This window comes from Cervus canadensis, chromosome 33 (genome assembly GCF_019320065.1).
Source record: "Cervus canadensis isolate Bull #8, Minnesota chromosome 33, ASM1932006v1, whole genome shotgun sequence".
Classification (NCBI taxonomy): domain Eukaryota; kingdom Metazoa; phylum Chordata; class Mammalia; order Artiodactyla; family Cervidae; genus Cervus; species Cervus canadensis.
In genome coordinates this window covers 16,364,498-16,389,249 of record NC_057418.1, presented here as the reverse complement: position 1 = coordinate 16,389,249, position 24,752 = coordinate 16,364,498, and the positions used below count along the sequence as shown (strand labels likewise).

Below are 24,752 nucleotides of genomic sequence, written 5' to 3'. Positions count from 1 at the left end.
AAACTTCAGGAGATGATGGGGTCAGGGAGGGCTGGTGTGCTGCAGTCCACGGGGCTGCAAAGAGTCGGACACGACTGGGCAACTGAACAACATGGTTGTTTCATGGTGTCAGCTTCTCACAATGTTCTTCATCAGTCCCTGTCTTGGAGTGTTTGGGGTTTGTTTTAATTTCTTATTGCTATAAATACCCTTGAAATAAATATCTTTGTAAAATACAGTGGTTTTTTTTTTTCTCCCCCTGTTGGATTATTTCCTTCTTGTATAACCTTCCAGATAGTATTATCATGTAAAGAAATACTGCTTTAGAATGATTTTCTCATTTTAAGTCGCTCTTCAGAAACACTGAACTAGAGCAAGGTAGACATGTCTATTTCTTCATAAAGTGGCTGACATTGGGTTTAATGTTTAAAAGTGTTTTACCGATGTAAGGGATACATAATAATTTAAATTAATTAAAAATACTTAATTGTATTAAGTGCTCGCTAGGATCCACGGCTTCGGTGTACCGTCTGTTTTACCAGCATAAGTGCTGGGCTTGGCCTCAATCTGTGAAACAGATAATGGCTTCTGGAACGTTCATGGCCAACCCTGCAGGTACACCACAGTCACAGAAATCTCCGACACCCAAGCCAGGGAGGACTTCTCTCCTACCTCCAAATCTTGTTCTGGTGGTTCAGACTGTTCCCTTCTCCCTAACTGATAGAACCTGTTTTTTAATGCAGCATGAGGGACGGTAGCAAAATAATACTTAAATAAAAGCTTATATCGATAATAAAAAGGAGAGCTTCAGCACTCACGTCTATTAAAACTGCCCGTTACGCATATACGTGGCATCTGGAAAAATAGTACAGATGAGTCTATTTCCAGGGCAGGAATAGAGATGCAGATGTAGAGAACAGACATGTGGACACAGGAGGAGAAGGGGAGGGTGGGACGAGTTGGGAGACCAGGATATATACACTAATATGTGTAAAATAGCTAGTGGGAATCTGCTCTATAGCACGGGGAGCTCAGATTGGTGCTGTGATGACCTAGAGGGGTGGGACGGGGGGAATGGAGTGGAAAGAAGGTCCAAGAGGGAGGGGATATATGTATTCATAGGGCTGGTTCACTTTATTGTACAGCAGAAACCAACAGAACATTGCAAAGCAATTATAAAATAAATAAACTCCAATACAATACCTCCAATAAATAACTCCAATAAAAATAATAATTAAAAAAACCCCTGCCAATTACATGGGCTCCCAAAGACACAAGTGGCAAAGTAGACATCCTACAATGGCTAAAAGCAGGAAGTGCAGTCAGAGACCATTTATTTGGAGTAAAAAGTGGGAAGTTTTCATTTAGGGGCTATGGTTCCCCGACTTGGATGTAATTGGCCACTGACACTAACTAATGTTTCTATCGTCTCACAGCCCCCAGGGCAGAACCTTGCGGCAATCTCAGGAATGTTAGGGAGTCCGTGAATCAGACCAGGAGATGGGCAAGCTATGGGTGGCAGGTCAAATGTGGCCTGTTGCCTGTTTTGGTGAAGAACGTTTTCTTGGAATGTAGCCGCACTCATCCGTTTCTGCACTGTTTATGGCTGCTTCCATGCTACCACAGCAGAGTCCAGCAGCTGCAACAGGGACTGTCTGGCCAACAAAGCCTAAAATATTCACTAACTGGTCCTTTATAGAAAGAGCCTGTCCCTACTTGGATCAGGCTTTGGCGACCTCAAAGCCAACTGGCTAGATGGACCAATAAGCAGGTGCTTTGGACTTCCTCGGTGGTTCAGTGGTTAAGACCCCAAGCTTCCACTGCAGGAGGCATGGGTTTGATCCCTGGTTAGGGAACTAAGATCCCACATGTTACAGGGCATGGCCCAAAAAAATAAAAAATAAAAAACAGTATATATATATATTTTTTTTAATAAAGGCAGGCTCATTGAGTGATTTACCATCGAAGACCAACTTTAAAAGATCAGAGAGGCCAAGTATGCCCTTCCGGGAGGAATTCACGGTGATCTCAGTTAGGAAGGGAACTGCAGGAGAGGGAAAAGCAAGAACTCATCAGCACTCTTCCCAAACGTCAGCAATTACCTGACGAGCTTGGTTCCAATCTGCTGTCGGATTTCCTGCCTCTCTTCTTCAGATGTGCGCTGCAAGATGTTTTTGTCCTCTAATTCCTTCTTAGATGGTCTGTTGCCAAGTTTGATAGCAAGTGTGTCCCTTCGTCGTATCTTGCTTGCCAAAGCACCTGAGGATTGGAAAAAGCAGAAGCGCAGAGAAAGGCTTTTAACAAGTGGCCCTCAGGTTACACACGGCAGAGGCTTTTTAAACAGAGCCAGACCAAATTCTTTATCCACATACAAGAGCAGAATTGCAATTAACCTAAAGTAAAAAAAAAAGTTTCACGTTAGATGCAATTCATGTTGAAAAACTGTTTGTTTTTTAATGTTCTGAAAAATGTTGGGAAACTGAAAAAACCTGCAACTATCAACTCATCATATATGGACAGTGATGATGAATGAAGTTGCTCAGTCGCGTCTGACTCTTTGAATCCCATGGACTGCAGCCTACCAGGCTCCTCTGTCCATGGAACCCGATAGTGGTATCTGAAGTTTATTCTGCTGAGACGGCATATCATGGAAATTACTGAATACATAATACCTTTTTCTTCTCTTTTTCAAGTCTTAAAAACCTAGCCTCCTTGCTTATTTTGTATAATATATCTTTGTCTTCTCTTTTCCTCCCTTCACTCAGAAAACCACACCAAAAGAAGTCTATCTTCGATGTACACATGTGTGCTAAGTCACTTCAGTTGTCTCTGCCTCTGTGAACCCGTGGATTGTAGCCTGCTAGGCTCCTCTGTCCATGGGATTCTGGAGTGGGTTGGCATTTCCTCCTCCAGGGATCTTCCTGACTCAGGGATTGAACCTGTATCTATGTCTCCTTCACTGGTAGGTGGGTTCTCTACCACTAGCACCACCTGGGAGGCCCCTATCTTCCATACCGATGTTTTAATCCTAAATTACCCAAGAATCCCTGATATTTCATAGAGGATAATAAACACCAAAGGATGACAATGATTTTTGCTGTTGCCTGATTTTACTGTTGTTCAATAATGATCTTTTTTATTGTTCAGTACAAACTAGAAGGAATTTGACGAACTACTATTTAATCATGAATATATTAATGTTTCCATAAACTGTAAATTCCATACTGAATCCCTCCCAAGTCATCCTTCTCAGAAGCTTTTTTAAAGAATAGCATCCTTCCAGTTGCCTAAGTTATATGTAAATGGTTGGCCTTGTCCACTTTACTATCATTCCTTCTTAGAAAGCATACCATTTTATTATTATAGCTGAGTGACTGCTTTTAGTTCTTAAAAGGTATTAGTCATTCTTGACTCACTCCTCATTTTAAACCACAGTATAAAAGTGAGTGAAATTCTCAAACACCTCCCATGGGTAATCCAGTGAATATCCATTGATGCTCCTTATTCAAGAAAGGTCCCAGGGTAGAAGGGTCCTCTCTGACCAACCCAAAAAAGGCCTCTGTTGACTGACTTTTTAGACAAGTTCAAATAGGCATACTGGCCTCACAGACTGTCTCCCTCACCCCTCTGCCCTGTGGAATCATCTTTCAGAAAGGTCTGTCATCTACACCTTACCTTCAGAAGATACACACTTCTAATCTGAGAAAGGCAGATGAGAGGAAAGAAAACATCAGGTGTCTGGTTCCTGATGACCCTTTTGTTTTTTCAGAATGCACCTGCTTCTGTCCACCATGGACTTCCCTCCCTCCCTCCCTCTTGAAAAGTCTTACTTTCTCCACTGCCGTCCTCGTCCTCATCCTCTTCATCATCGTCATCATCGGTGTACAAGATAGGTCCGTCAGAGTCGGAGTCATTGGCCTGGTATTCCCTTTGGCCTTCATCCTCTGAGGCACTGAAGGACTCTGAAGACTCTCCCATCAGCCCGGGAGTCAGGAGCTGAGGCGCTGCCTTCCCCAGCTCGTCTTTGGTTGTGAAGCTGTGAAAGGCACAGACATGGGGGTGGTGTGAAGCTCAGAGCAACCCTCGAGGGTGATGCCAACACGTGAGACAGAGCTCTAGTTTCATAAGCATCCTCGGGGCTGTGAAAGGAGAAAGCAACCAGCCAGCTAAACTCGCTGAAACAGCACAACAGTACTGCATTCCTTAATTCTCAAGGCTTTAGAGTCTTATCTGGCAAATGAAAAGGATTGACCAGGTAGTGACCAATACATTTAATACATGGATACTGTAAAATTCTATTTTGAAAATGTATTTTTCCCTAGTCATAGGGAGGTTCAGTGGAAAGAACAATGAGCCAGAAGCGCTTGGATATTTGACTTTGTACTTTTTCTTGAACCTATAACTCTGACTCATCCTTCTTGGTCTAGATTAAAGCCTCAACTCCCCAAGGAATCTTTCACTGCCCCTCAAACAAGCTCCTTGCCTCCCTCTCTCTGCTCCCATGGTGACCTGAAGACCATCCCACTTAGCACATGCATCTCAGTCTGTCTCCCCAACCCTGCAAAGTTCCTCGACAAGGAGGAGGACTCTTGTTTTGCAGCCCAGCACCTAGAAGGGTCCTGCCACAGAAAAGTACATCTTCTTCAACTGCTATGTGAATTAATCCTATTTTTTCATCACAGCCAGTGTACTAACAGTCAAAAATTATGTATCTTCTCTTTGCTTCATTTTCTCCCTTTATAAAACTGCCATATTATATGATATTACTATTATCATAAGATTATATTAATAATACAAGACGGAAAATGTGAAAACTAAGTGGCCTCTCTAGAAGAAAGATGATATGTAAGGACGCAGTGAGTTTCTATTATTTAGCTTGGTAAAAGTTTCTGACTTAAAGTTACTATAAACATACAAAGCTTGCCAATTTCACAGACTAGAATTTTAAAAATACTTTACATCAGAAACAATGCAATCTTCATTTTAAGATACAAAAGCTCCCCACACTGCTTTCTGATACAAATAGAAGAATCCAAATTTGGATGTCACACTTCTGAACGACCATTTAGTGCAAAACATGTGCTTTGGGCTCACACGGCAAAAAAAAAAAATTTTTTTAAATAGTTGTTAGAATGATAAAAACTGGTCAACTTTGTCAGACTCTAAGGTACTGAACATTCCACTTTGTGGTTGATAAGCCTGAAATACTCAATTTTAAACTTATTAGGAAAATCCAACAGCCAAAAATTCTTGTTTTCAAATGAGGAAATATGGAATTTCCTCTTTAATTGCCTAAAATACATAAAGTATAAAATTTACCACTTTAACCATTCTGACGTAGTTAGTTCAGTGGCATTAAGTCTATTTATACTGTTGTGCAACTGTCACCACCATCCATCTCCAGAATTTTTCATCTTCCCAAACATAAACTCTGTACCCATTAAACAGTAAGAGTCCATTCCTCCTCCTTTAACTCATGGCAACCACCACTTTACCTTCTGTCTCTACAGATTTGACTGTCTTTGGTGCTTCCTTATTTTATTTTTTTGGTGCTTCTTTAAGTGCAATTATGCAACACTTGTCCTTTTGTGTCTGACTTATACTCACTTTGGATGTCTTAAAAGTTCCTGCATGTTGTAGCATGTGTCAGAATTTCCTTCCTTTTCAAAGCTGCATAGTATTCCATCATCTGTATATGTCACATTTTGTTCATCAACTCATCATTCTGTGGACGTGTGGGTTGTTTCTACCTCCTGGTTGTTGTGAATAACGCAGCTATGGATGTGCACGTGTGCTCAGCCGCTCAGTCACGTCTGACTCTTTTCGAGCCCATGGACTGTAGCCCACCAGGCTCCTCTGTCCATGGGATTTTCCAGGCAAAAATACTGGAGTGGGTTGCCATTACCTACTCCAGGGGATCTTCCCACATCTATGGACATTGGTGTATAAATATCTGTTTGAGTACCTGCTTTCAAATTTTTTGGTTATATGCACAGAAGCGGGCTTCTCCGGTGACTTGCCAGCAAAGAATCCACCTTCAGTGCAAGAGAGGTGAATTTGAGCCCTGAGTCAGCAAGATCCCCTGCAGGAGGGCACAGCAACCCACTCCAGTATCCTTGCCTGGACAATCCCATGGAAAGAGGAGCCTGGCAGGCTACAGTCCATAGGGCTGCAAAGAGTCAGACCCAACTGAAGTGACCAAGCACACGTACACGGAAGTAGAATTGCGGAATCATACGGTAATCTTATGTTTAATTTTCTGAGAAACTACCACGTTGCTTCCAAAGTATGAAATCTCACTCTAAATATGAGAAGATTTATTTTATGGAAAAATTTTTTCACAGTCTGGATTTCTAGTGTACTGCCACTGGAGGCCATTCTTGCTTGAAGAGTCTGCCAGTGTGGGTGACTGAAGCACATTAAAAAGATATGCCAACTATTAACACATTCTGAGGAGCAGAACAAAGCTATCTCAGGAATGAGTCCTAGTATTTGTTCATATCACTGTTCATTAATTTATCATGATACTGATTATTATTTTAATCTCATCATTTGCATTTTATAATGCGTTGCAGTTTTTAAAGACTTCTGCCTATATTGACAACCTAACCATTGTTCTAGAGCAGTAGTCCCCAACTTTTTTGGCACCAGGGACCAATTTCAAAGAAGACAGTTCTTCTGTGAATTGAAGTGGGGGATGGTTTCGGTTTCACCTGCTGCTCACCTCCTGCTGTGTGGCCTGGTTCCTAACGGGCCATGGGCCTGTGTGGAGGGGAGACCTATGTTCTATAGTATAAGGATGGCAGGTAATGTGTAGTTCATGGAACCCAAGAATGCCATGAAAGAGTTGCCCAAACAAGGTAGCAAGTCCAGTCTACAACCCAGATTCAAAAGTCTATCAAATGTTATGTTATTAAGATTCACAGTCTACCTATCAAATGTGATGTTATATTTTAATTCATACCTAATAATGTTTTATGTTGATATATTATATACTATATTTAATTTAATATTAAATACTTTACTCTAAATTTTTATCAATCAACTCATGACTTGGCTCTTAATTTATTCCTACATATCTTGGGCACCCTGTACAATACAGTGAACTCTATAAATGTTTCTGGATAAAAGAGTCAAATCTCATTTGGATATGGGCTTCAAATGGATGTATTAGTTTCTGCTTTACATTACACCAGAATTATCCACTACTAACGAACCTACCAACAAACAGAAATCTACCAAATAGTTACTAGCCTGCACTATGTGAATAAAAGTAGGTGTTTTTACACAGGGCCACTTGTCGTCTTTAAAGTGTTCACATTTACATTCCCAACAAAAGCCTCTTCATAAAATGACAGAATTTTCACACATTCGTTGACTAAACATAACTGAGGGAGAGTTCTAAGCAGAGCACGAGACGAAGAGCCAGAAATTCTAATTCACATCTCCACTTAAAAACGGAAGAAAGCATTTGGAAGGAAATTTGAGAGACTACTTATTCCAAGCTCATTAACTCAAAAGCAAACACAAACTGTCCCTGTGGGATGAACTGTAATTTAAATTTTTAATTTTGAAGAATGTACAGAGGAGAAAATCTCCATGCCCTCTTCTAGGAAAGCATTATAGTGACCCTGACTGACAGGAAACCCTATTATAAATACCTCGTTGTCTAATGATGTTCTCAGCTCACTCCCTCTGATCACAGTCCCAGTGGAAATGGAGCAGAGATGCTCACCTCTCTTCTCTGTCAATCCTCCAAGTACTCAGGCTGAAGACAGATATTAAGCCTCCAGCATGAAGCTTAGCACTGTATAGTGCCCTTCCTAAAATGATTCTGCTAGTGAGCTGGACAGAATCAGGTCACCTTTGGAAATGCTTTCTCAGTGCCTGAGACTATCTGAGGAATTATTTTATATTTTATATCTTGTTCTTTAATATACTGAATAGTGAATCCATGTATTTGATCTTCTTCCCTAATTATTTTGGTAAAAGCTAATCTTGTTTTTTTGTTTTTGTTTTTTTTAAATATTTTCTTTTTGGCCATGCACCATGGCATGTAGGATCTTAGTTCCCTGACTAGGGATCAAACCCACAGCCCCTGTTATGGAAGGGCAGAGTCTTAACCACTGGACTGCCATGGAAGCCCAGGTAAAAACTAATCTTAATTATAATGTCTTGTCCACATTTTTATCTTTGGTGCTTTGTACATTGCCTGGCACGTAGAAGGCAAGCAAAAAATATATGGTCGAATGACTGTTCTGTTCTAAAGACTGGAATTGATGCTGATGTTAGCAAACACTAATAATTAAAAGACACCTGCTCTGGGCTGGAAGTATTCAGGACACCAAAAGCATTCAATTCAATATATCCTTTTTCGTATCATTTGTTAAAATATCGAAAAAAATAATTTGTACATTAATATTTATTTATCTCCCCTTGGCTTTCCTTTGAATGATAGTACTCAAAATAATAGAAACAAACACAAAAGGACCTGCAAAAGAAGTAGAAGCAAGTGTTTGGAAACTTATGAAATTCCATAGTCATGTATGGATGCGAGAGTTGGACCAGAAAGAAGGCTGAGCACCAAAGAATTGATGCTTTCAAATTGTGGTGCCGGAGAAGATTCCTGAGAGACCCTTTGACAGCAAGGAGATCAAATCAGTCAACACTAAAAGAAATCGACTCTCGAGTATTCGTTGGAAGGACTGATGCTGAAGCTGAAGCTCCAGTACTTGGCCACCTGATGTGAAGAGCTGACTCATTGGAAAAGACCCTGATTCTGGAAAAGACTGAGGGTAGGAGGAGAAGCGGGCAATAGCGGGAATGGCATCACCGACTCAATGGACATGAGTGTGACCAATCTCTGGGAGATAGTGAAGGACAGGGAAGCCTGGTATGCTGCGGTCCATGGGTCACAAGGAGTCGGACATGACTGACAGACTGAACAGCAACAGAGGAATGAATCTGATGTGCGGCTCTGGGTTTGCATCTTGTCACTTCCTACCTGGGTGATCGTGCGCAATCTCTCTTATCTCTTTTGGCATCAGTTTTTTTCATATATTACACAGAAATATTTCAGGAGAAACTGATGTGAATTAAATAACTGGCAGTTCCTGACATCAAATAAGTATTCAATAGATGAAGGTCAATATTATTAGCAATTAAATAATTAAAGTTGATACTTGAATCTCTTGATCCAAATCAACTTAATTAATGCACTATTTTTTTTAAGTATAACATGACAAAGATTTATTTTGAAAGGGGAAATAGTAAATTAAACAAAGAGTGAATTTGGATTTTATTCTTAGAAGAGACTGGATTTAAGAGCTCCAAGGCTTTCCCAGATAGAATCGGCAATAACATCTACTATACTCTGTCAGTCTTCTCCTCACACTCAAGGGACAGGAGAGCTTACAAGTCTTATTGATCTTTACGCATAAAATTTATAGGACTTTGTGAGTGATTAGATCTGGAAAGCAGAGGAGAATGAGCACCCTAGGACGAATTCTGGCTTGGGAAACTGGATGATAACATGCCTATGTCATACCAGATTTTGTACTGGTTGCTACAGATAAGAAGTAAATAAGACACAGTGGTTAGTTCTGTCCCATGTTGTTGTTCATGTTTAGTTGCTAAGTCATGTCTGACTATTGTGACCCCATGGACTGTAGCCTGCCAGGCTCCTCTAAACATGGGATTGTCCAAGCAAGAATACTGGAGTAGATTGACATTTTCTACTCCAAGGGGTCGTCCCAACCCCGGGCTCAAACTTGCATCTCCTGTATTGGCATGTGTGCATGCTAAGTCACTTCAGTCGTGTCCGACTTTGTGACGCTATGGACTGTAGTCCACCAGGCTCCTCTGTCCACGGGATTCTCCAGGCAAGAATACTGGAGTGGGTTGCCATGCCCTTTTCCAGGGGATCTTCCTGGAAGGCAGGTTCTTTACCACTGAGTCACCAGGGAAGCCCAGTTCTGCCTCATTCAGTTCAGTCGCTCAGTCATGTCCAACTCTTTGCGACCCCATGAATGGCAGCATGCCAGGCCTCCCTGTCCATCACTAACTCCCGGAGTTTACTCAAACTCATGTCCATCGAGTCAGTGATGCCATCCAGCCATCTCATCCTCTGTCGTCCCCTTCTCCTCCTGCCCCCAATCCCTCCCAGCATCAGGGTCTTTTCTAATGAGTCAATTCTTCGCATGAGGTGGCCAAAGTATTGAAGTTTCAGCTTCAGCACCAGTCCTTCCAATGAACACCCAGGACTGATCTCCGTTAGGATGGACTGGTTGGTTCTGCCTCATAGTTGGGGGAAAAAAAGCACTGTCAGAGTGTATGTAACAGCCAGTCTTGTCTGGATGAATCTCAAAAGGCTTCAGAGAGGAGATAACACTTAAACTGGGTTGGGGATTGAGAAAGCAAGAAAGATAGTCACCCTAAGGTTGGAGGAAAAGGAGTTGGAAAAGAGTTCTTTTCTGATCCTCTTTATTTTCTTGGAGACGGAGAATTCTATGAAGATGAACTTGTGGAAATGAAGATGGTTTTCAGGAGTGGGTGGAGCAATCTGGACACAAGTGGTAAAGACCTAAAATAATCACTGTAAGGAAAGAGGAGGAAACTGTTCAGGAAAAAGAAAAAGGACCGCTGAGTAGTGATGAAGCAGACTCTAAACATCCTTGAAGCCACAGGTCTGAAGTCGATCTGTCAGTAGGACCATTGTCTCCAGTAGCCCCTGGCATTCCTGGGTCAGGGCTATGAAAAATCAAGACTCATGCACCCCAATGTTCACAGCAGCACTGTTTACAATAGCCAAGACAGGGGAACAACCTAAATGTCCATCCACAGATGAATGGATAAAGAAGACGTGGTAAACATACATTTATATACATGAGGGAATATCACTCAGTCACAAAAAGAATGAAATAATGCTATTTGCAGCAACGTGGATGGACCTAGAGATTATCAGGCTAAGTCAGATAAAGTCAAATATCCTATGATATCACTTATATATGGAATCTAAAAAAATGAAACTAATGAACTTATTTATAAAACAGAAATAGACTCACAGGCATAGAAAACAAACCTACGGTTACCAACAGGAACAGCAGGGGGAGGGAGGGATAAATTATGAGTTTGGGATTAATAGACAGACACTACCATATATAAAAGAGATAAACAACAAGGACCTATTTATACAGCACAGGGAATTATATTCAATATCTTTCAACGTTTAAGGGAAAAAAATCTGAGAAACAATGTATACATACACACACATACACATATATGAATCACTTTGTGGTACTCCTGAAACTAACACTGGAAATCAGCCGTAATTCAATTAGAAAAATAAATCGATGATTGGATTATAGGTGTGTTCACCTAACATTCACCAGATTACATTATAAAAGAAACCAAAGTAAGTTCCTTCCTTGCCAGTAGAGTGAGTTAGTGATCTTGAGTCCCAGTAACATGGACAGGATATGGGGTTTTTGCCCCGACTCACCATTTTGCATTTTCTCTGCTAACACTTGTGCCAGTGCCTGAGTGGAAAGTGGTTCTGTCTGTCGCGTCTTCAGTGCAGAGAAGCTGACCTGGATCTAAGGCAGGGAGGTCGGCTCCACTGCTGATCAGGACGACAGGGGTCTCCGAGGCAACAGTGCTCCGCTCCTCCAGGGGGAGAGAAGGGGCGGGGGTGGGAGGCGGTGGAGTCACCGGGGCCGGAGGGACTGCAGACTTGGGTTTGCCTGTGGTCTGCTCCTCGGCCCCAGGGACAGTCTGCTTGGCTGTGAGACTCTCCACCCCGGTCTCCGAAGGCTCCCCTTTAAGGTCAGATGTGCCAGAAGTGGTTGCCTCTGAGGACAGTCGAGACGGTGGCTGCTTGCCAGTTTTTTTCTTGCCCTTTGTGATTCCCACTGTCCCCATTTTGCTAGAAACTGTCTCCTTGGAGGCTTTGAGACGAGATGAGGTGGAGGAAGTAGATGGTGAAGCTGATGCTTTGGAGCCAGTTGTTTTTCTTGAATGAGAGGAACCAGCTGAAGCAGAGAGATTTCGCATTAAGAGTCCAAGAAGAGAACACATTTTAAACACAAATAACCCAGTTGCAATTGCCAATGACACTGTTCCCTTTAAACAATAAAACTTTGAATAAATGCATTAAGGAAAATAGGTAAATGACAACAATGGTCTTGTTTTCTGCCCCCTCCCTGCCCCCAACCTAGAAGGGAGCAAGGGATGCTTGAGGCCAAACCCTAAGGTACAAGGTCTTCTCCCTCCTCCAGTCTTTAGCTGAGCCAGCCAAAGGGCATGCCTCACCTCTCTGCCCTCTGGTCACCTGGAAAAGTCTCCGTATGCTCCAAGGAAGGGACATTATAGTGTGGAGAGGTACCAGCAGCTACCTGGGTGTAGTACAAGCTTACTCTCATCACAGACGATACACGTTCTATGATGCCTTTCTGGGAACACAGTAGCCCACACTCAGAAGAGGCTGGTGTATATACCACCTGCTCCTTTCTGGCCAAAAGCAAATTTACTCATCTTCCTGCTAAAAGAGCAAACTCCAAACCAGCTCTCCCCAGTGCTGAGAGAGAGCGCTTGCCACGCTGCCCTATCTCTTTATCTGCAGGGGTGATGGGGCAAAGGAAAAAAAAACACATGGCCGCATTGGAAAGACAAGTCCCCTAAAACATCGAGGCAGAAAACAGTTTTCTTTTTTTTTAACCAAAAATGTGTACATGTGTAGTGTTTGAATGTAGTGGAGTATCATTCTCAGATCTTCTGAAACTACTTATGTTCCTAGAAGGATATCCTCATCAGAGGATAGCCAGGGTCATGACCATGGCCGTGGCATGTTGGTCGACTTCTGGATACCTTCAACCAAACCATTTTCAGGGAAAATAAAACTTAACCCTCTTTTTCTTTGTATCACAGAAATACATTTAAACTATTATTTCATGACCTTTATGATCTATGCATTTCCCATAATTGCTTCTTCTGTGAGAAGGCTGTACATTCCCTCTTTTTCCTGAGGGATCAAACTATCTTCCACAGAAAAATTAGAAAAACCTTGTTAGATTGTGGAGCCAACACACTCTGCATACAGATGTTATTTGTTGTAACTTACCTCTGGTTATAACTTTATTGAAGCCAATTGGGAGGGTCAGAAGAACAAATAAAGGAATAGACAATGAGATGTATGACTTTACCAACTCTGGTCTACCGAGAGAAGCTAGTCATACTGTGTGTAAAGATGCAGGCTTAAAACAAGTCTCTGTGGCTTGAGGGCTTTATTGTTTTAGATACCTGTACTTACAAGAATTCTCCTCCATGTCAGGGCTTGTCAATATTTCTTTGAAACAAACAATCTTCATTTACTTATGGGACAAACATATGAAGCACACTCCTGGAGTCTAGGTACATTTGAACTTTATCTTTCACAACCAAGATGCTAAAGACTTGCTGTCTGTCTAATCATGTTTAGTTAGGTCTTAGGTAAGCGGAACAGAATTTCTTCTACACATCAGTTCTACTTATTTTTTCTTTTAAAAAATTCTTTCTTTTCTAACAGCAAAATTAACTTCAGGCTTGCTTAAGAAAAAAGACAATTTTTAAGTCTAGTGTGCAAATTCACACCATGTTAATATATTTCTCTTTTGACCATCTCCTAAAATGAGGATTTTGCTGAAGTGTTGCTCAAGTTACATTGAATTATGGCTGTGATTAAAAATGAAATGCTACCTCTTCTCAGTAAAATATTTCTGTTGTTAACACAGTGTAAAACAACGAGAAAGAAAAACATATGAGATGTTACTTTACTAGCAAAGCAGGTGAATGTGCTAACCGGTATCTGGGGATCTAGAGGACTAACTAACTTAGTAACACAGGAAGAATCTGAACCAACAGTTTTTGAAACAGTGTAAAACGTCTGACTAAAAATTGGGAGTTAATTTGAAATAACTTTCCCGAAACGTCAACATTATTCAAATAAAGCGAAGTTACCAAGCAGAAAGTTCCAGATGGTTACAAATGGAATATGAGTAGGATTCAGGAGCATGACCAACATTCGATAAAAGGATCTTCACATGCTGGGCTTGGTAGACTTCAAGGCAATCTTGTTTCTCTGTGATAACCCTGAGAACGGCAAGCCTCTTGTTCACACTGAGGGCCAGTTGGGCCTCTTTTAATACAGTGGATAACATGACTATACTTTGCTCTTAGGAACATCCAGAGTTAACAAATTAGTCTTCAAATAAAATACCTGGAAATAACTCAAAATCTCTCCTGCAGTAAGAGAGAGGACAAGCCAAGTCTATCATGAGCTGCTGCTCTGCGGGGCCTGGGGAGGTGGGTCTTCATGCCCAGGAACGGGCTGAGAGTCTGGGGCTTCTCTTCAGGAAATAAATCAGCAACAGCCTCACTTGAAGCATTTGTCCTGGGGCGTGCTAGGCAGGCTGGGTGACACACAGCGACGCCAACAGGAGTGGACGCTGATGGGTGATGGCAGCTGGTCCCTGAGAAAATGGCCTGTAGGCCCCAGAGGCTCAGCATTCTGAGATGTTCATTTCAGAGCTTATTGGAAGAGACCCAGACAAGCAAGGTCAAAGGTCAACAAGAGGAACTCTGGGAGAGAGGAACCTATTTACAATGCGTTCTGTTATACTGTCACCTAAGCCATTCTTTGAACCTGAGCATCATGGGTATAAATTACCAAGGGGAAAGATCAACACCAAGGCATATCGTGGTAGTTGATTTTGAGAAAGTGGCTGCTGATTTTAAGGAGAATAAGGTTTGCTAGGCACAGCAGACCTTCTAGCACGGACAATTTTTAGGCATGTGATGGGAAAAAGCCGCTCAGCATATATATTTGGATTAATATCCTTTTAAAAGCTGGATGACAGGGGAGGCTAACTCATTCCACTTCACTAGAATGGCGACTCCACTTTGCATTAAGCACATCTGACGTGGAAGGGAAAGCTGGACACACATGACATGAAGTGACGGAATCACCCAAACATCCTCTGGTGATCTGCAGCGGCAGCTTACAACCGCACCTCTTGTGACACGTTGAAGTTTATGGGGTCAGGAAGCGGACACTGAGCATGTAACATCCAACTCTGCCGAGCAGCTGGGACTCCAGTAGAGAGTGGGGGCGGGGTGGAGCAACTAGGTGATGTGAGCCCTTTCTCATTAGAAAGATGACTCTAAGATTTAAGACATTAAGATCCAGCAAATATGTCAAAGAGGTGTCATGTTTTAATGTGCAAACTTAAGATGTTTTGAAAGAAAAAACGCAAGCCAAAGAGCCACCCATAAACTCAAACAGGCAGGCCAGTCGATATTTGCATAATGTCAGATCATGCATGCTAAGTCACTTCAGTCAGGTCCAACTCTTTGTTGACCCTGTGGAGCCTGCCGAGCTCCCGTCCATGGGATTCTCCAGGCAAGAATACTGGAGTGGGTTGCTATGCCCTCCTTGAGGGGATCTTTCCGACCCAGGGATCAAACCCGCCTCTCTTATGTCTCTGGCATTGGCATGCGGGTCCTTTGCTACTAGAGCCACCCTGAGAAGCCACTAATGTCAGATCATATCATGGCTACTCATCAGGCATACAAGGATACTCCCTGTATCCTTCTACTGGGTTTTGCACGGACAGTGGAGACTCAGGAAGAAAGACATCTATTCACCCTAAACCTAATGAGTGAACAGATCCACTTGGTAGAGACAGCAACAAAAGACTCTCCAGGGCATTCTCTGTGTTACAACTGAATCCGCCGGTGTTACATCCAAAGACATCAGACACCAAAAAGACTATTATTCCTAGAAGCAGCAGTGAACCCACCCCAGAGCCAAGCACCCTAGACTCAGCCCCACGGAGGGCATACTCACCGGCCTCTCGGGTTGCATTTCGGCTTGCTGGCTTGGGTGGTGGGACGGGGACCTGCTTACCAGGAGCCTTGGTGTTTTTTTTAATAGGAGGCACTTCGTCACCCTTGGGGCTGGCCCCGGCAGCGGCCCCTTTTGGAGGCACAGGTGTTTTTTTGGGCTTAGGTTTGGGTTTAGGCTTAGGAAGAGCTGCAGGAGGTGGAGCAGGAGTTGCCGGTGTTTCAGAGTGGTTTTCAGGGTTCTCTACAAATGAGAAAGTGAACAAAAGCAGACCGATACAGACACACACCGTACAGATAGAAGGAGCAAGACGCAGAGAGACAGTGATACAAATATGTGGCTGCTTAGCCCCCGGGAACCAGCGGGGCTTCTGCACCAGAGAGACTGAAGGTTGGGGTAAAGGAGAGCCGAGGCTGAACACCAAACCAGGGTGTGTTCTCCAGGCCCCTCATCACTCCTGTGGCAAAACAGAGTTGCAGAAGTGACTGTGATGAGGTTCAGGGTGAGTGTAAATGTCCACCATCAGGGGCTGACTCCTGGATGGGGGGTTGCTCGACGATGATGTGGGTGTGAGTGCTAAACTTTTAACCAAACTGAAGGGCCTGAGGAGTGGCAGATCAGTGCATTACACACACCGCCACGGGGTGAGGGCTGACTGCACGTCAACAGCTGGACTCAAGGTGACCCTCCACTGAGGGGCTTTCCAGGAGAACGATCCCCAACAACTTGAAAGGGATGTGTGCCCTGTATCTGTCTCACTGTGGTCAAAAAAATCAATTATTTTCTAAGCGAAGGGAGACTCTCTAGAATCTGGTACAGGAAGCACGATGCACTGCAGAATAAACCATTTTCTGCTATTAAAATCTTCTCAAGTTCTCTCAGTGTACTAGGGAAGCTTCCTGTTTTACCCTAACTTTCGCTGACCTTTTCAAACAGTGGTAGTGGAGGGTGCAGAATCCAAAAGAAAAAGAAACCACCAAACTTGTTCTGTCATGTAAACACAAGTAACAAGTTTGAAAAGATAAAGGTTAAAATTCATTAAAGAAAAAAAAATCACACCTACAAATAAAAGCCTCATGTAAGATTTTGTATAACTAGAGGAGTATTAGTCTGTCATTTTAAAACGTGGAGATGCTGAATGTTCATTCATATTTTCATATCCTTATCTTTTCTCATCGTGACTAATTAAAATTAAAGTGCAGTTTGGGTCCAAAGAGCTAAGCAGCATTTCTTTAAAAGTGGAGCACAACAGAAAATGTAAGACAGTGTTAAGACAAGACTAAGCCTTTACTGAAGATGTTGTTCTGTTATTAAATGACCAAGAAAGGATTTTAATATTGGAATGCATCTTATTTTATTCTCTCTTTCGTTTCATTTCTCACCCCAGTGCGTGTGAAGTGGGGACTCCTCCCCTCTTTTCCACATCCCCATCAATCCATGTATAACTACCGTACAAGTGATTTAAATTGCAGTGTAATTAATGGATAAAACTTTTCTTTTACCTTTCCTCAGCCATGAAACCCACCCGTCACAACGGCCCACATGGAGCCCTCCTGCATCTGAACTTAACTGTACACATAGTCTGAGCTCCTCAGTCAACATTTATCAGAGGCTCCTTTGTGTGTGTGCCTTTCTGTTTATACATCTTGACTCCTCAACCAAGCTGCTGAGAGTCTTTAACACAGGAATGGCTCTCCTAACCCACCTGGTCTGAACCCAAAAATCAGTGCACCACCAAGTGTTAGTCAGGGCTGAGAAAGAGATGAGGTGACAGTCACTGAAAACATCTTACTTTAATGTAAAACTTACAAATACACACTGTTAGTCTTTTGCTTCAGGGTAGAGGACTGTTCTTTCAATACATCTTTGTACCTTTAGCCTCCTGCTTGATACTATGCATGGAGATCCAGCCTTATAAAAGCACCATCCAGGCTGAGAACCAAAAACAATGATCTGCACATTTGGTACCTTAATTATCTCTTGCTCTAACCCTCACATCTCTTATTCTCTGCCTTTATGCCATATTTCTGGGGGGTCTTTTTTAGATCTGCCTAAAGGCTTTTAAATTCTAAAGTTATCCAGCAACTGGGTTTGGGAAGGAGATGGTTCACTCTATGACAGTTGGGAATCAAGAATGTACTCACTACACAAAACTTCTGGCCACTCTTGGAGAAGCACAGTCCATCCTCCTTCCTCTGTAAGTTCTATCAATTATCTGCGTGTGTTTGCCATATGGCCAATGTTTATATTTATTCTGCGGTGACTCCTAATGTGTGCATGTGTGTGTGTGTGTATGCATGCGGACGCATGCAAACAGTATGCTTTTCTGACTAAATTATGACCTCCTTTTTTCTGAAATTTTATATCCCATCAAGCATGATGCTTGAAACATTATGTCTATTCAGTGAATGTGACTGATCAGTTGATAGATGTTAACACACACATCAGTAGGGAGCAAACTCTTGTATCTGGGAGATAATGAACATAAGTCAAGAGGTATTTTTTACTATTACCATATGATCTGAAGCAAAGACAGATGGCAGAGAGGAGCATAATGTTTTCAAGAGGAGGTTAAGAAAGGGCTGCCTATGCGCTCTGACTTGAAGAGGATACTACCTGTCACAATGGTCTGGAGGCGAGTGGCTGACCACTACACTTCAGGTTGGCCTCCTTCCACCACGTGGAGAGTCAAGTTTAACAACACTGAGAACTGCAGGCAGCCTTCCTCTTGCCTAGAATGCCCTTCTGCCCCCAACTCGCTCCTTCACCTGACTGCTTCCTTCTGGTCTCCTCCAGGTCCCAGTTTGGAAATACCTTCCTCTAAGATCCAATTTGATACCCCTTGCAAGTTCCCTGGCTTGCTGTCCTCAGGCCTCCCAGAGCACTTTGCATCTTTCACTGCAGTGGCCTGTGTGCATACTGGTCTCCATGGAGGCCACGATCTGCTTGGAGGCAAGGTCGTCGCTCACGTTCAGTATGCTCTTTCCCTGGCCCCTGTGGCCAATATCTTCATGCTCACGTGGGGAACAAATGCACACAAGTGACCTGTTACTTCATGGAAAGCCCTCTACAATGACTCAATAGAAATAATATCCGATACTTTTTCAGATTTCTCATATTGAACACCACGCTTTACTTAACAGATTGCAGATCAGTTTTTCTGCCTCTTATATATTTATTGAGAAGGAATAATGGGAGACTAAGAGGCCCAGAAGGCTTACGGGAAAAGTCTCCAGCGATAGGCAGAAAAGGCCCCACTGCTCCAGCTCCAGAATCGGGCCCTTGGGAATCTCTTGGGAGCCCCAGAAATACCATGAGTCCTAGGTAGAACCTACCCACAGAGCAGGGTGAAGGCCATTTGCCATTTGTTTGTTCTCTTTGATGCAGATGGTTCAAATATTCAAGTGCCAATATGCTGTCTTAAAAAGATACACAAGCATCCAGGTGGCATTAGTTTTGCAAATATAACCAATTAACAGGTGAAATGAAGCTCATGGGTAAGCTGACTTAATGCAGAAGGACGGGGAACACTGAACCCCCAAATAAAGGATAAGCTGAGAACATGGGAAGGTGGATTTGCACAGCAGTAAGCTCACATAAGAAGTGAGATCAGAAGAGGAACAGAGCTAAGAGTGACTCTTAAGCTATTTTAATTTTTTTAGAATTAAATGCTGTCTTTCCAGAGCAATGAATGGTTTGTTTAAAAGGTATTTTCTATTTAACACGATACTCTGTGATGTTGGTTAGGACTGACGTTCTTTTTAGTGTCAGCAAGTGGCTTCCCCTCACTCAGGGTGGCTTCAGTGGGGACACTGTCCATATAGTGAAAGGGAGGCTCCTCTGTCTTACTAGGGCTGTGGTAGCAAGACCAGCATTTTCATCTCCTCAGGTACAGACCAGCCAAAGCACAATGCTATCTTGGACCTTCTCTGACCAACAAGAACAGAAGGTACTAGTCCAAGATAAAAAATAAGAAAACAAAAACATCTCTCAAATATCCATGAACCTATGAAGTCTGCCATCTTCTTGGAATGTCCAGGCCTGAGGGTTTAATTAACATAAAGCTGTCAGCAACTTTTTATTATGCTGATAAAGGAAACACGTCCTTTGAAGCCTGTCCAGTCCACTGACTGATACTCCACATGGACAAGGCAAGCACTAGAGATGGCTCTGTTACACAATGAAGGATGTGATTCTTGAAAGTGAAAAGGCTGGACCAGGGAAAAACCACAGATGGATTTGAAATTTAACAGTGTGGTGAGACAGGACAGTTGGACTGAAAAAAAAAAAAGATAAAAGTAACAAAAAAGAAATCACTGCAATAATGCTTTCACCTACTCTCAAAATCTATTCAGGTCTGTTTTCTTTTTATTATCCAGGAATCATATCACTAAAAACATTAGTTGATTTCTTATAATCAGTATTCTTAAGCATAACCAGACTTGTTCAACAGAAAGATTATAGTAAAGCTCCATACTTAATACTGAATAAAGCAAAATAATTTTCAACAGGTAATTAATAGAGGCTTCTAAAAATTTGAAAGGCTAATATACATGCAAATAATAAGGCATTATAGACTTTCCGAGGAGATGATCTTAAGTTATAACATCTGACAAATGTTCTTTCATTCCCTTTGTCTTTGGAGGATTTGGGTCAAGAACAGAGGAAGAGAAGTTTCCTTCCAGCAGTTTCTAAGAGTCTTCAAAATGCCTAGAAAGTTCAGATCAGGTCTGACAAATTTTTGCCATCCAACTCAGAAGGAGACATTATGGAAAACTAACCTACTTCCTGACAATTCATTTATATGTGGCAGGAAATCATCTAGACTGTTCCAACAAAGGCTTATTTTATGGGCATTTCAGTTCAGGCTTGCATAAGAGGTTTGGGGGTTCCTGCAACTGTGATAGGTGTGGTATGGATAACGCAGTCTATCAGTGCCCAGGAACCTGTGAATGTTCTGGGGGTCCCCGACAGACATGTATTTTGCAGTTCTGTAATTTACCACAGTATTTCACATCGGAAACCAAGGTATCTCAAAAGAAAGCTTCTGGGAATGGCATACTTGCCTCTGGCATATTTTAAAATTTCCAATTGCACAGATAAATCATCGGGCAGAGGCTGTGGCCACGCCAGCAACCCAGATCCCCGGCATTACTGGGAACCATTCCTGGTCTCCCAGAAATGTCTGAGCCTGGACCAGAACTACAGTGTTGGGTGTGTGGACGCTACCAGCCGAGCTTCCACTTCTGAAGAGGTGGTGCTGGGCTGAGTGAGCCATCCTGTTTGTTCTTCCTCCAAGCTGAGCTGCTACAACTGTCTCCCGCAGAGAAAGATGTTCAGACTGCTGCTCTTTTTTTTTTTTAAAGAAGATGCTGAGAAAAAACTCCTGATGAAAGGATAACACTCCCAGACATCTCTAATGATAGAAGAAGCCACGACTTCTGATTCTTACCATTAATTAGCCCTCTTTAATAAAGCATTAAATGATGTGCTTATAAAATGGATGTATCTACCTGAGGAAACCATCCCATTTCTCTTTGCTAGTTATCATTCTCTCCTTGTATTTACAGAACTCCTCCCTACTGGTCTCAGGGTCACTATGTGTGGAGCCCAAGAACTGCTTCTCATCTTTGAGCTGTAAAAGAATTGTGGGGTTTCTCTTGATTTTACCTTTCTTATCTTCTGCCTTTTCCTCCAGAGGTGGTGCTTTTTCAGCTACAGAGCCATTACCTTCTTCAGATCTTACTACATTTTCCTCTCGGGTAGATTCCTCTCCGACGGGTATCATGTGCCCGTTTGAATTTTCAAAGTTAACTGTTACATCTCCATCTAAAAATGGGGAGAGAAACACCTAGATGTCTAACTTTGACGGCTTTCTTAAAACCCAGTTTTCCAGGTACTAGGACTGTAGGGTTCAGATTTACGTTTCAGACCTGGAAACCAAATACATTCTGGACTATTTTCACTATGTTTTACTGAATAATTCATTGAAATGAAAGAGCTAGGAAATTCTTAGTGTTGGGGGAAAGTAGCTATGGAGAGGGTACCCAGATGCCATCTCAAGACAGGAATGATTAATCTAATTATAAAATATCCCTGGGCAGGAGAGTCCCTCTCTTCTTGGGTTTAGTTTTGGTTGAAATCACACTTGGGAGTCTCTTTGTCATTCAGAAACTGAACGATAAAAGGAGGAATCTGAAAAATGGAATAAACATTTTTAACAAGCACCAAAAACACAAGGTGAATGCAAATATACTAATAACATGAATAGCAATTACACATACCAACGATTAGTGGGAGACATGAACATTTCCAAGCACCACTGTCTCCAGAATATTATATCCATAACACGCTGACTTTACACAGTAATATACCCTCTACTCTACTCAGGGAAAGATGTCAGTAAGACTAACTGTATTTTCATTTTGTTATTTATGGAAATATTAAAATGTACTCAGGGAGTTGTTGTATATTGCTGGCCAAAAAGTCTTTAAGTTAGGGCAATAATAATTTGAAAACATTACGAAAAAATGTTAAGAAAAAAGCAATTTGAGGGAATTTTTTAAAAATCACAATTGAAATTAAAATTTAATGTTATCTAAATCATAAATAATTAATTTAACACCCATGAATGTTTATAAATTCCTAGGAGTTTCTAAAGTAAGAGAGATTTTGCAGAAACTCTTAATTCAGTGCTGCTTGAAAATTTAACACTAGTTCATATCAGGAAAATTTTAAGAAGCTGTGCTATTGGAAAAAAAATTAATGATGATATTTTTACTTAGTAAACTTGAAGAAATGTATAATTAGAGCTAATTTTAGGTAAGTGTGATTAATTTTACTTTGCAATTATTCTGAACAGAATGATTATCTCTTAATTTTTCTTTAAATATGACTGAATTGCTTTGGCTCAACAATAAAATCCACTGGCCTTTTTGACAGAAACAAATATGGCATTTTAACAAGTAAAATACATATAATGCAATCATATTCAAAATGAACAAATAATTGTCCCTCAGTTGTGTAACTCCTACATACCTATAATCCAATACTTGTATAAAACTAAAATAGATAATAACTGGCAACGTTATTACAAGTAAATCTTAACTATGTCAATAAAATTAAGGTAATAATTTTTAAAAGACTACATGACAAACCAAAAAGAAAACAAAAGATCCTTGGTTCTCATTACTGGATCCCAAGAAATTTACTATTAAAAAAAAGAGGGAGGGGAGACACAATATAATGTCCAGGTATTGGATTCAAAAAAATAAATAATCTAAGAATGGAAAATTCCAGACAGAAGAGAAAACCATTTCTTTATATAAAAATCCTCAGTTTTCAGGTAACTCAAATACAAATTTATCTTTGTTTTCTACGACTTTCGCTGGTAATAAAAACATGCTGAAATCATGTTAATGACAATTTAATTCTATTTTAACCATTATTACATTAAAAATTCTTTAGGAGATTAAATAACGAATTTTTTAAATTCAGAACAAAAATGCTAGAGAGAAAATTAAATAATTGTGGCATAAGAAGAAACTGGATTAGCACATGATAAAGAGAAATGGTCAGTAATGTATAAAGATACTTACTCTGAGATATTAATATGAAATAAAGCTAAAGTATAGGCAATAATAGGAAAATGAGCCATGTTTGTAATAAATATGGAATTCAAGAAGAAAAACAGAGGAGAACTAAAGTTATTATTAACTGGTGTGTGTACTGAAAAGGTTTTCTAGTTTTTTGTATTGTTTTAGAATTAAAATAAGTCCTGAGCCAGGTTGCCAGTTACAGTAAGATGCCCACTCCAGGTCTTACAGGAGCATCTGTATGCAAAGAAAGGAGAAAACTCAGACAAGAGTCCTAAGCTTAAAGTAAACCAAGAGATAAAGCATACAGAAATAAGTGGTTAAATAAGAAGCATGAGAGTGTTTGAGGGGTTTCCCTCTTTCGGGTAAACAGGTTCTCTGGGGATACAGTTAACAGAGGAACAGAGACAAGAAGAAAATCATAAACAGAAGATAAGTGACTAATTAAAAAAGGCATCCCAGGAGAAAAGGAAAGGAGGCTGGTATGCAGACAAAAACATCTGCATGCCTTCACGTTAAAGCTAAGGGAAAGGAAAGGTAAGAACCAGAAGATGACTAAACTTGGATTAGACCGTGGACTTCTCAGGAGAGAAGGCCAATCACTGAATTTTTAGATTAAAGTTAGATTTTGGTATAAAAAAGGTCATCTAAGAGGAATAATAATAGCTGGGAGTAAGGGTATGGGGTGGAATGGGACGAGGTCAAACCCAGGGTAGTTGGCGGTATTTTTAAAGTCTATTTGGCTGACCGAATAAAGGGCATAATTGACAAGCACTGTTAAGAGCTAAGGCAAGGTCAAGAACATCAAGGAAAGAATGAACCTTGACTGGCAGAAGAGAGCAGGTTGTCACCAAGAACAGCAGTTTCCAGTCTCTGGCTAGGGCTGGAAACAGGCCGAAATTCTCAAGATAATTGCTTCTGGAAAAATGACAGAAAACTATTTTATACAGCCCTTGGCTGAAACGGGGGGAAAGAGTCTATTTACAATAAGCCTCACCGGGAACTTCTAAGTATTAGGTAATTTATGTAGTTCTATATAAGGGCCACGCAAAAAGTAGAAAGTAAAATTCAGTAATTGATGACTTCCCAAACATTAAACCTATTACACCATGCTTAGATTAAAAGCCTAAGCATGTTTGTTATTTTATGTTTTGAAACTTATAATGTTCAGTCTGCAAGCATTAAATAAAAAGACTCAACAGAGTCAGACTTCTGGAAAATAAGTAAATGAAATTGCAATCTATCTTGCAAATAGCTTAACAGATTAGGCAAAATAAAAACCAAGCAATACTAAGCATTTC

General features: G+C 41.2%; 1 protein-coding gene across 5 annotated transcripts in view; it reads right to left on the bottom strand.

Moving 5' to 3' along the window:
* The window catches only part of PHACTR2 (phosphatase and actin regulator 2), a 291,012-nt gene that overhangs the window by 38,666 nt on the left and 227,594 nt on the right, over positions 1-24,752 (bottom strand). For 2 of the 5 annotated variants that reach the window (XM_043456804.1, XM_043456805.1), the window contains exons 4-8: positions 21,527-21,685; positions 15,860-16,099; positions 11,480-12,008; positions 3,810-4,015; positions 2,082-2,238 (exon numbers count right to left, since the gene is read on the bottom strand). In XM_043456804.1, the coding sequence (XP_043312739.1) occupies positions 2,082-2,238; positions 3,810-4,015; positions 11,480-12,008; positions 15,860-16,099; positions 21,527-21,685 (1,291 nt within the window). The remainder of the gene's footprint in view (positions 1-2,081; positions 2,239-3,809; positions 4,016-11,479; positions 12,009-15,859; positions 16,100-21,526; positions 21,686-24,752) is intronic. The other 3 variants (XM_043456806.1, XM_043456808.1, XM_043456807.1) reach the window with 2 other exon arrangements.